The sequence below is a fragment of the Epinephelus lanceolatus genome, chromosome 8 (genome assembly GCF_041903045.1).
Source record: "Epinephelus lanceolatus isolate andai-2023 chromosome 8, ASM4190304v1, whole genome shotgun sequence".
Classification (NCBI taxonomy): domain Eukaryota; kingdom Metazoa; phylum Chordata; class Actinopteri; order Perciformes; family Serranidae; genus Epinephelus; species Epinephelus lanceolatus.
Genome location: NC_135741.1, coordinates 11,465,118 through 11,478,080, shown reverse-complemented (window position 1 = coordinate 11,478,080; position 12,963 = coordinate 11,465,118). Strand labels below are relative to the sequence as shown.

At 40.2% G+C, this 12,963-nt stretch overlaps 1 protein-coding gene across 1 annotated transcript; it reads right to left on the bottom strand.

Moving 5' to 3' along the window:
- Window positions 1–1,259: 1,259 nt before the first annotated feature.
- On the bottom strand, window positions 1,260–12,505 carry rad21l1 (RAD21 cohesin complex component like 1). Its single transcript, XM_033629717.2, has 13 exons — window positions 12,345–12,505; window positions 12,074–12,203; window positions 11,221–11,320; window positions 10,725–10,828; window positions 10,138–10,245; window positions 8,014–8,115; window positions 7,659–7,757; window positions 6,095–6,324; window positions 5,391–5,469; window positions 5,116–5,258; window positions 4,913–5,023; window positions 4,576–4,650; window positions 1,260–3,088 (listed from the first exon to the last, which is right to left on the bottom strand). Exons 1-13 carry the CDS (start codon window positions 12,492–12,494, stop codon window positions 2,906–2,908), a joined length of 1,614 nt encoding a protein of 537 aa, XP_033485608.1. The 5' UTR covers window positions 12,495–12,505; the 3' UTR covers window positions 1,260–2,905.
- Window positions 12,506–12,963: the final 458 nt, after the last annotated feature.

Sequence of the window (12,963 nt, the reverse complement as noted above, 5' to 3'; positions counted from 1 at the left end):
GAAATACTCATTAACAGCCATGCCACGTTCAAAGTCACTTAAATCACATTTCTTCCTCATTCTGATGCTAAGAACTTCAGCAGGTCGTCTTGACCATGTCTACATGCCAAGATGCACTGAGTTGCTGCCACATGATTGGCTGATTAGCCATTTGTGTTAAAGAGCAGTTGAACAGGTGTACCTAATAAAGTGGCTGATGAATGTATACTCAATACAATAACAAAACAAGGTGTTTGACAAACCAAATAATACACAAGGGGGAACTAAAATGGACGGCAACTACAACTAAATGCAAAGCAAAACTGACTTAACCCAAATCCCCCCATGACATGGCAGCACATGGTTTGACCCAGTGGATTTAAGAGTCCTCAGCCCTCAGCCACACCTTTTGCTCCACTGGGAAGGGACTGCGCCAAACAACCATGGTAACTGCAGTGCTCTGCTTCTGTGGATATTTGCTACATTTGAACCATGCTTTAACCTGAACTTACACATGGTAATGTTAACTTCAGCTAACGCTAACGTTAAAAAGGTTAACGTTACTCCTCTTACATTTAATATTTGCTCAATGTGGACATGTATGCAATTAGCTTATGTCACTAAGATTACTTTTAATGCGTATCTCTAAAGTTTACCATGAATTATGGAAACTAACTTTGTTAGTGGCAATGTAGCACAGCAAAGCCGGGTGCAGTGCAGTGTTCAGTCAGGTTGCCAGTGTACTGTAGGTGGGCGTGCGTAGTGCCCTTCGGCTCCCTCAGTCAGATCTACTTCTCGTTCCTTCACAGCCCCACCATCTTGTCCAAATCTGGTCACTTCTGGCTCCAGAAATCCAAGATGGCGACAGCCAAAATGCTGAACTCAAGGCTTCAAAACAGCACTCCACAATCTAGTGGGCAACATCATGGTGGCTATGGCCATTATTCATACAGTCTATGGTTTGAACTCACATGAACTCACTACAGTGTTGTGTTGTAGCAGGATTAAAAAAACAAACAAAAACACAACAACGCTGCATGGGTAGGTTTGTCCTGTACCGTTCATTTTATAATGATTATTTATGTTTTTATTTTGCATTGTGATTTTAATGCATTTTCTTGCTCTGTAAAGCACTTTGAGTTACTTTGTGTACGAATTGTGCTCTACAAATAAACTTGCCTTGCCTTGCCTTACCGGTGGTGGGTGCGGCAGGCTTTAAATGGAACGTGGCTGTAGCTGCACATTATGGCCGAGTAGCTAACTTCTGGCTTAGACCTCGGCCAACTTGTAAGAGCATAGAAATTATTTGATTATGTGTCTTTATAGACTTTCATAATGTTATCGGACTGAATGAAAAAAATGTATTCACTGATTTACAGGCGTCGCTTTCTCAATGTGAGTCGATGGAAAGAAGACGTTTAGGCTCCAGGGCATCATGTGACAAGCCTTGAAGTTGTAATTTCAGAACTGGCCACTCTGTAAAATGGGCTTCACAGTCCAGCACACTTCCTGGGGGCTTGCTCTGGATAGGGCCATGCACATTGTTGCATCTCAGTAGTTACCCTACACGTTTGGCACTCACTTCTGCAACTTCACTGCTAGCTGCTACTAAATCCTACACACTGGACATTTAAAATAAAAACACACTTAAACAATATCCATTTATGCATTTATTTTAATACAATTTGCAATGACATAAGCCAGAACATATTTACAGTGTCAGGAAAAAGTAAAAAAAAAAGAAAAGTAAAAGTAAATTCTTAAGACTTTTTTTTTTTTTTTTTTTTTACAAAATTAACTTCAAGAACAACTGAGAAATGGGAAGGTCACTGAAGTCCAGTTTGGTAAAGTCATTCCTATGCCTTCAAAGCACAGGTCTGTATTAATCATCACCTCCTACTATCATTTGTAAACCTGTGAGATAAGACAATTATTCCTCTGTCGCTGAATGTGTGATGTCGCGTCTGCACTGAGCACAGAATAAAATGGATGAAATACAGATTCTAACAAGTTTCAGGCTAATAATTAAATATAACTCAGTTTGACTCTATTAACACTAATCACCAGTTTGTTGCTGAGGCTACGGCCCTGTGCTCCACAGACGTGCTCAGTTTTCTGCAGCTGCAGGAAACAAATACAAGCATACTGAATATCTTAACAACAAAATGACAGTTGTATATATGAATTTAGTTTCACATCCCAAACTTCAGTAACATAAACCTCACGAAAGCTAAAAAATGTCTACAAATCCAGTAAATATTCAGTCTTACCTGTGTTTCATATGAATAGCCATTAAAACAGAACGATTTTAAATGGATGTAAATAAAACCAGAAAGCAACATTCTGCAACATTTACTTAAAACAAAATGTCCATTTTGCTTTTCTCTCTCCATAAAAATGCAACAGGAATTCAAGTGACACCTGGTGTATAAAAGATCTTATACACATACTTAAAATCCTGTGTTTGGAATAAATAGAAGAGGAACTGGTGTAAAACACTAGAAATATAACTGTGGAACATCACACATGTTGCTGATATAAAATAACATTAAAAAAATAAATAGATACGAAGGACCTTGCCGATCACTTAAAATATTTACGGGTGTGATTTCTGGCGTCAGATCCTGTATGATGTCGGAGGTCTAATGAAAGCAGTTTTAGACACAATGTTCCTTCACTGATATGTCCCAATTCTCACAAACAAAAAGTGCTGAGAACAAGCAATTAGAGTATGTGCATGTTTTACATACACACAAATAAACAACTAATGTTTTTCCCATTTAGCCCAGAAAAGATTTGAGTAATTTTAATTTCGTCCCAAGTAACTGAGACAGTAACACAAACATTGTGCTACTTGTGCATGAGGCAGATCGAGCAGAACCAGGACTGCAACTCTGTAAATGTTATCAAACTGTTTTCTGTTTTACTAGTCGTAGAACGTGGGTCCAGGTGTGGCGATGATGTCCTCGTAGGGTGCTCTCTGGTGCAGGTGAAGGGCTTTTTGTTTTTTCAGCACCAGGAGACAGAAGAAGGTGGTCGCAGCCTGCAAGCGAGTGCCTCCATCGCAGAGGGCCTCCAGGCTGAACGTGGTGTTGCTGTTACTTTGGTTCTGCAAAACAAACACACACACACACAAACACAAACACACGCATGTGAGAGAATTTAATTTCCCCGACATCATCCCTAATCCTGCCCTGGCCTTCTCACCTTTAAATCCCTGTCCACTGTGACTATAGATTTATATCTGCCATTCAGTATTAAAATAGAGCAGGGACACTGTGTTATGTCGGCCTCATGTTTAAAGACTTTTCAAGCAATTTCACTGTTGCGGACAAATTTCCAATGTCAGAATAAAATCATGAGAGTTTTGCTAGAGTTGTGGCGCTCGTGTGATCTTGATCATTTGGTGTATGGTCCAAGCTGTCCTTTAAGTCAGTCTTGATCTCATCTTTGTGTTCTGACAAACCAAACATGTTTAATATTAATATACGTTTTTAATCTTAGCTGACGCAAACAATAAAGTTCAATGACATGAACACAAGTCTCAGCTCTCTTGTGCTGTGGAAAAGGAGGAGAAACCTGTAGGAGTTGTGGAGTGAACAAGAGTTGGCGTTTGATTTGGCGTGTGTCTCAACCAACCAACTATTATCTATTTTAGTGAGAAATCTTTAATTTTTGAATCAGTTTGCGTCTCATTCTCACAGTCTCCCTCCCACTATAACAGCACAGCTAACCAACAGAGGCAACAAAATCCAAAATGTTTGTACTAAAATACAGTTTATCTTTTAGATTGCATTGATGCCAAATTGAGAAGAATATGGTCAAACTATGACAACTTTAAGTGAGTTTTAAGAGTTATGTGTTTTTGTGGTTACTTCTGTTCTGGCATCGCGACATCAAACCGCAGTTTCTCAGTTAAAATAAAAAGCGACCACTGAGCACTGCATGTGGACTTGATAAGCCAATCAGTGCCATGGGTAGGACTTGCGCTGTTGTCAAGCGATGTGCAGCAACTAATGACAACGATGGTGAACACTATAGACAAGACATATGCTGCTGTGGAGTCTGGTCTAAATCGACATGTCTTCCCAGTATCACCTGACATCGTAGTTTGTTCTTACTTTGCTTTGCTCCACTCTTAAAGCCCCAGCAAAACAGATATACATGCATGGCTATGCATTAGTGTGTGTTAGATTCAGATTTGAAGAGATTCAAAGCCTCCTCCCTCACAGATATCAGTTAGAGTGAACACAATGTCAGACTGAAGATTGACACACAGTGTAATGAGCTCTTAATTGTGTCTGATATCAGGCAAACCAGGAGCAGGTCAGGAAATGATCTCAAAAGGAGTCTAGTTATAGTCTTGCAAATGGTGACCCTGCAAGATCTCCAGTCTTTGCAAAATCCTGCAGTGTGTGACTAAAAACTCACATTGTATTTGATGTGAGAGGATGTCTTCTATTGTATGGCATAACATGGAAACAACAGTCCTGTGTCATGAACATGCTTTACACATATATATCATACAATATGTGAGACTGGAAAGTTGGTTTAACTGTGCTTCTAATACCTGAACGTTTATTTTTAGCTCCTTACTTTCAGAGTGTTCAGAAGCTTCTGTGCACGCCTGGTTTCTCTCCTCTCCTTTAAGTCCTGGCTGTCCAGCAGAGACTGCAGGTTAGAAAAGGACCATATTTCAGTCAGTGAAGCTGGGAACATCTCCAAGGCAGAATGGGAAATTAAGACCAGCCATCTGGCAAACACTGACAGATAGTGGCTTGTTTGTTTACTGTACCAGCCATTTTTTCCCCAGATTACCACCCATTATTAGTTTACTTTCATTTCAAAGATAAGAGCAGTGAAATCTGGAGCCTGACAGAGTCTTATTCCCTGCCCTGTTTCTATTTGTAACTGTGTGTGTGCTCGCAGGCACCTGAGTGTGGAGAGAAGTTGACTGAGTCTCCTCCTGCATGCAAGAAGGATGGACAAACATGGAGTCTTCGGATGGAAGCTCTGGGTGAGTGAAGTCCGACCTGTTTTCATCCTGACACAGATTATAAACCAAAAGTTAAAAGGTGAAGGAACATCATTAATAGAGATTTAACCCCTCTCTCAAAATGACATGCTGATGCTTACTTGTGTGAGATCTGAATTATTCTCATGTTGGTTGTAATTCACATGATCGAAGTCCATCAGCTCAGTGTTGCGAGTTCTTTCAGGACCTACTGATGAGTCTACGACACTGACGTCTGTGGTGAGGGCACTTATGTCCCTCTGATCTATACAAGACAAAATAAAACAGATAGCGTGGCGACATAACAGAGGAAAACACCAGTGATACATTTAAAGTAGAGCAATCATACTTTATGGAAATTAAAATTCTCCCACTGCTTGAATATGCAAGTTCCTACCTTCTTGTCCACCCTGGCGCATCACCTCATCCTCTTCACGCACACTCAATTTCATCTGGAAGATACTTTTAGCGAGGAGCTACAAGGACAAAATGAGCTTTAACAGAAACAGCAGTCATTTCAATGTAATTTTATAGTTAATAGTTTGTAAGATAAAAGACCAACATTCAGGGATTTTTTAGGGGTCTTTCACATCAGGGACCCGGGCCCAGATCTGAGTACACTTGACCCCAAAGTGCAGTTCATTTGATTAGTGGGAACACTTTGTACGGGCACGGTATGCCGAGCTGTACTCTGAACATTGATTGTACCAAAACACGGAAGTGGACAGCTATTTAACACGATTACAAGGAGTTTTTAACCGGGTATGAAACAGTCTCAATTCAATATTGATGCCTCTGTATCAAACAGCAGCACAGCCCGGCATAGATAGATCCAAATCCGACTTTGCTGTCACCTTTGACCTGCAGTCACAGCTCTATCAGGAGGTGGAGAGCTCCCAAACGACAGCTGGGAGCAGAGCTTCACCTCACTGCTCTGCCAGTCCCCTCTGATGATTGTCCCGGGGGCAGTAGTGTCCGTCTGCTGCACCTAAAACTTTATGTATATGATGACCCAAGTGTACTCAGGGACTAATACGCTGAGAGGAGGGGGATAGTACGAATGATTCATACCTAATATAAAGACTCCCTTAATCCCTTTACCTCCTTTATTTGTGGAGTTGCTACAGTCGAACATGGCTGCGTAAAGAGTTTGTCTGCACTGCCGCTCTCCTTCCACTGCATGAGCTGCAAGGTTGGTGGGGCCATGTCCAAGGGGGCAATCAGATCTGAATAGTCAAACAGCTGCTTTTTGATGAATTCATTGGTTAGCTCTTTAGTCTGGTCCACAACCAACTTGCGTTTCCTCTTCCCCCGCTTCTTCTCTGAGTTTGCTGTAAAGAAACAGAAGGTCATAGGAACGCTTGTTTTGCTGTATCAGGTATTGAAAGCCTGTTTGTGACAGAGAATAGACACTAGGTCAACTGTTTGAGATTTCGAGGGTTGGATGAGATTAGCCTGAGTGTCAGACTGAAGCTCCCAGAACCTTCAGTCTGACATGGCTTCCATTGAAGGCGATTTACAAGGGGGAGGGAATTTGATTTTTTCCCTAACCAATCAGTAGAGATCAACGACTCACCCAGAATCTGACGTTATTAGTATCCATGCTTCAGGGGTGCCGAAAATAAGCAAGCATTGCCCGTTTAAAATGTCTCCGTCGTCGTGCACGCCCAGCTGCATCGCTGTTAAATCCAGTTTAGCAGCTTCCTTAATTTGGTCCTCCATTAACGCGAGTAGTGGCGAAATACCTCGATAGCATCGTTAATGTGGTCTGTAGGATCTGTAGTGGTCGCCATTGTTGCTATCCTTACCAGTTACCCACCGGCGTACAGCTTGACATCAGCGTGGCGCTGATTGGCTAATTGCTAGACCCCCGGCGTTCATTGGTCCGTCCATCGTTTGGACGAGATAAATCGCAAATTCACTGAAGTATGCCAGACCAGTAATGCAAGCCTACTCAGTTGAGTGGGCAGGGTCTATGGTCTGGAACCAGGCTAGGATGAGATTTCTTTGAAACGTAGAAAGTTACTTTGGATTTTCTCTAAGCGTTTACAGTTCAAATGTCCAATCAAATTACTCTTACAAAAGCAGTACTAGCACAAACTACAAGTATACTCTGTATATTCTACAACATCCACATTTTTGAAGTGGAAGTGATGGCGATATTACCAATAATGGAAGGCTGTGTTAGAAAGACCGCTGCTGTTTGAACCTTCCAGCTTGACTCAGCATCGTTCTTCTCAGCACTCGTCTAAGAAATCCGGAACATCAGATGCGCTATTCATAAGTTGATGGAATATTGATTATCACGAGAAAAGATTTCATAATTTTAAAACTGCTATATTTTAAGGATGTCATCAAAAACGTAATCAAGTAATTCCTGACAATGTAACTATAATCTAATTAAACATTTTTTTCAAATGCAATCTGGGCTGATTATAGTTACTTATTTTTTGTTTCTGATTACATAGTCCCAGTTACATGTAATCTCTTACGGCCCTGGAGGTTTCTGGTCTAACTCTCCTTGCATTGCAATGTTCAGAATTATAATAGTGGTGGTGTCAGGGGGGTGATGCCAGTTCTTGTGGCAGTGTATCAGTTGATGTTTGCATAATATACAGCAGATCTTTGAGTTGAAGGAGTGAGTTTGAGAGTTAGTTCTGCTTACGAGTGATGGCCACAGGTTCAAGAGCAAACGCCTCCTTCTCGTTAGCGAGCAGGGTGGTCTCATCCACTGTAGGGGTCTCCATCTCCTTTCTATCAGCATCTGGAAAACACATGGAGCCTGTTTTGAATTTGAAAATAAGTCTGAATGCAAATGTGCTCTCTTGAGGAACAAAACATCCACCAAACAAAACAAGAACTGAGTGGAAAATAGAAAATAGATGCACAGCACTGATAATTATTGAACTACTATTATGCAGCTCTTCAGATGGAGGTGCCTTACATTAAAGTTAATGGAAGGTGAAAACAGGATGTGAATGACTAATGTGCTGTAAATATTTATCATGATGAATTATCACCTTGTTGATATCTGGGTGTAGAGATCTCCGGATTTTCATTAGGAGGCTCCTCTGGGATGAAGTCGGTGGATGCAGCGTTATCACTGGAGTTTGTCAGAAAGTCTGCAGGGCCATTTAAAAGGTAGAAGAACCAATCACTCTTCTTGTTAATTAAAAAAGCAGCACAGAATCATTATTGACACGACAAGGGCAAAGATTTTACATCATTTTCTTATGTTATCTGTATCAGTAGTGGGACTGTCTTGTTACAAAGACTGATGACTGACTGACAATAGATGAATGAGAGCAGAGAGAATCGTTTCCTGTTCAGTCATCGTGATTTAATGGGCAGTTAGGCCATGCTGTGTCTCAGATGCTATTTTCTTTGTGTCCCAATTCAGAGGCTGGATCCTTCAAAGACGCAGCCCAGGAACACTCGTCCTTTTCAGGCTGAATTTTTGCTTCCTTCCAAACTGAAACAGCTCAGCCTCATGGAGACAAAACCTAATGGGGTGCTTGTGCAATCCCAGTCAAGTTGTGAAGTCAAATACTTTACAGTTTACTGCCCTTAAAGTGCTGACAAAAGGCAAATGCCATTGGGAAACTGGGACAAGTTCCAGGATGCCTTCATGTGAGTATACAGTATGGGCTGTGACACTCCACATGATTTATGACTGGAAAATTATACCAGATATATCCATATATTCCTTTTATTTTTCCTTTAAACCCTCCTGATCCAAAACATATTCAGAATCCTAACAAGAACAAACTGAGGAAAAATCCTTCTACGCATGTTATGACATAATTGGTCTACAAAGGCTGACTTTGGAGTATTCAGCCCCTGAACTGGGACACTGGGAAGTCTGGTGTGTTGGGTTTGCTCACATCATTTCATTCCACCCTTTAGATGGGTCACCTTTAGCTTAAGTTTATGTATACAAACATCACAGTTACATCTTTTTGGCCAGTAACTCTGCATTGAAAAACCTGTCTGGTTTCTTCTGTGTCAAAATGATATCTTCATAATATTATTTACTGTTGTAAAATGTATTGTAGTTTCAGGGTTCCTACATCATAGCTCAAGTTAGAATTAAAACCCAGTGTAGGCCAAAGATTTGCGACGAGACGAAACTGTTTTAGGATGTTGCAGCAGTGTGAACTGGCCATCTGAGCTCGACTCAAGCCGGCTGATGGTGTCACCTGCGACTCCACTGATTAAATCGGCAGTGGCTGGTTTTAGAACGTCACCTGTTTCAACAGCCAACCGGCTTGTAGTGAAGTGCGCTGGTCAAGTCAAAATGACCTGTTTGAACATTGCAAATTTTGGTGTTAACTGGGCTTAAGACTTTTTTTCTTGCCACGTGGAATGAAATGTAACACCAATTTTACAGTAACAAAAACTGAATGGTAAAAAAAAGCCCCAACCAACATCAGTTTCTGAGATTTAGAGACAATTTTGCCTGAATGTTTATTGTAACATAAAACTTGACTTTTCTGGTAAATACCTGGTGTCTGTTGGCAAGTTTTCTTAGGATTTAGTGTTCTAACTCTGCATGTTGGCTTCCACGACCTTGATTCCCATCATGCCAAGTTAAAGCATTGTGTGAATTACCTTTTACCAGTTTAAGCAATGCCAAATAGCTATTTTTGGTTGAATCTCCAGTTCCTCGTGTCACCAAGGGTACAGTGAAAGCTAGCTACAGAAAGTGGATCCTCTGCTTTGAGCATCCCGGCCAGAAACAAAATATGAGTGTTATCGGTTCCCCTATCTTGATCTGTGTGAGGTTAATGCCAGAGGCATTTGGTAAACTAATTACCAATTATTTCAAGATTTCACAATGCAAAATTAAAAAAAAACACTGATAAGTTAAATTCTATTTGCCATGTATTCACAGTTTTGAAAAAGTGATTTAAGACGTTTTGATACCAAGTCAGGCCTTATTTTTAGATTAATAAACTCAATGCCTGTCGAGACTTCTTAAGGATCCACAGGAACCCTGAGTTTAACACAGACTTGGCAAATGGTTAAAGACCACTATTAACAAGAGCTGGCCAAAAAAACACAAGGATAGTTTTTTTCAGTGCTTGATGTTCTTTGGAGTAAAATATAGCAAAAATGTATCATGGTCAATTCACAATCCCTACCGAGTAGGTCAAATCCTTTATCCTCATCCCCAAATGTGTCTCCATGTTGAGCCAGGCTCTGGAAGTTCATATCCAGCAGCCCATTCTGGTGGCTCTGGGACTCATCTCCTATCCATCAGGGCACACAAAAGGAGGGGAAAAATTGCAAAGTCAGTATGAGATGTCAGCTCTGCACAGGAAAGGATGCTTTAAAGGAGAAGGTTTAAGTCATATATTTTTGTTACTGTCAACAAATCTCATAAAAGGACCAAAACCAACCATGCATTAGTCTGTCTCTAAATACATTCCAACTTTCCCATCTTTTCTGTGGAAATTAGCCTCAAGCACATTCACTGCTGCAGATCTAAATCTCACGGATAATTAATTTCATTTCTAAACTGTTTTCTAAAACTGCTGGGGACTTAACTTCTTATTAAATGTTTCCCAACCAAGTTTTCTTAGTACCTAGTAGTACCTAATTCATAATCATAAGTAGCAGGAATAAATAAATGCTGAATATATCATAATGCTCTTTACTAACAAGGAGAATGGCAATAGCTCGCATCAAATCAGGAAGTAGCATGGCATGGAAACAAACTAGTTCTTACCAAAGTCTATAAAGCTCAGGAATCCATTTCCAAAATCCTCTTTCAGAGTGATATCCTCTGATCGACACTGGTTCAGTGAAAAGTGGTCCACAACATCTATGTCACTAGTGTCCAAGTACGGGGAGAACACAGTGTGGGCACAGACAGAATACTTATTTATTAGGAAACAATAAGGGATCCGAATGTAGACAAAAGGGTTAGCTCTGCTACCAGATCTCAAAACAAAAGAAATATTACTTATTATATTAGTAAAGTTTGTAATCCAAGCATGACAACTTAATTTGTCATGTAAAGCATCTTTGAGTATCTTTAAAAGTGTTCTGTAAATAAAATTGATTAAACCAGGTCTATGTTTTTAATCATGGCCGTTTCATAAACTCAAAAACTTTTACATTACATTTGCATAAAAAACTTGACTTGAGTGACGTGTCTCAGAGAAACCTGCAGTACATAAATGTCATGTTGGAATTTGTCTGAGAAGAGAAGAAAATTACACCTTGGGTTTGGCACCTCGGTATCAAAGGCAGAGAAATCTTCAATCAAGGTAATTGCTTTAATTGTTGCCTCGAGCCCCTCCACAGGCATATCTGTCTGACCTGGTGTGTTGAGAGAGAGAAACATGGCAAATAATACAAATATGGAGTGCACTTAGAACTAGAAAAACCAGCACCCAATAATTAAAATGAAGAGGTATTTCTTTTGGAATTTAACCAGGTACTATAAAGTCAAGAAGACATCCTGTGTGTGTTGTTTGAATGAGTCTTTAGGATTTTACATACAAGTTCTTGTCAGCTGAGCAAACAGAGTAACATATGCTTACTTGTAGAAATGTATGCCTACATTAAGTCCCTGTCCTGTGTGACTGTTGAGTCTGTGTGATATTGCACATGTGAGAAACCACACATGCACATAACATCCATGCATTGAACTCCTTCCCTCCTTCCATAGTAAGTTGGTTAAATAATTATGTCTGTGTCACCCTCTGGTGGTTGCTCTCTTTGGGGAAAGTGTTTACCAGTGTTTACAGTCAGTTGTCAGTTGATTAGGTACATTTAGGTAAAACTAAAACAACGTGGTAAAACAATCCACATCTATTAAAGTTAACATATTCAGTTTTTGTTTATAAACAGTTTAGAGAGGTGTTTCAACTGTATGATCATTCTGGAGAATGTAGTGCAGTGCTGTTGCTTTTTCCCTCTAATAAATGCATCCAGCTCACCAGTTTTCACTTTCCTATCTCTGCCACAGCCATAAGTTTCAGCCAATTTAATGTAGCCACTGCCCTGCCAAACCCTGTGCTGCTATTATTTGTCATCACAATTTAAACAACTGTTAACAGGATGTGTTACCTGGCCTGAATGCCATTTTAATTTTAACCAGGGCATCATTGCAGTCTGCGAGGAGATACTTTGTTTTCTTGGAGTAGATCCGGACCACACCAATGAGCAGATGACCAGAGGTCCGCAAACCAATTTTCATCTACAAAGATCACACATACATCTCAGACAGCACTCATATTTTAGGTGTGAGTTATTACATTATATGGGGTTTTGGAGGTGTTATACATATACATATATATATATATATATATATATATATATGTATATGTATATATTTTACCTTAGGTGAAATGATGTCTTTGATGGTTGTTTCTAAATTACATTCAAATACATGGGCCTTGGTGAGTTTCCTTTCCCAGTGGGCTGCTAGCCAAATTTTGGCTAGTGGCCCCCGCTTGGAGGTGAAGAGCTGAGTGTAGAACATCATCATGGAGCATTGAAGCTAGCTGTCACCTGTGACAAACACAACAAGGGTTATTATTTAAACCTCTCACAAGTATCTGGTAAATACAACTGTGTCAGTTAAACCAACTATAAAGTGACAGAATGAGTAGTTAGCTGTTTAGTGAGTGTACTGTAACGTTACTGCCAACTGAGCTTGAACTTCGAGGGTTAAAGTCGGCTAATGTTAGCTAGTTGTGTTTGTTCCGAGGTAAGGTAGGCTAACTAGCTAGCTAAATAGCGACGTAAACATAATGACGACATTATGACGGTCTTTTGATACAGCTAACAACTAAAGTTGAAATATAAAGTTGCTTAATTAATTACTTAATTATACATAATTTGCCGGGCTAGTCTGACGTCAGCAGAAAAACCTACCTTCACTTTTAAAGTGCCGCGTTTTGACAGATGAGTTGACAGTTGGAGCGTGCGCATCACCGCGAGGACGTTACCAGGCA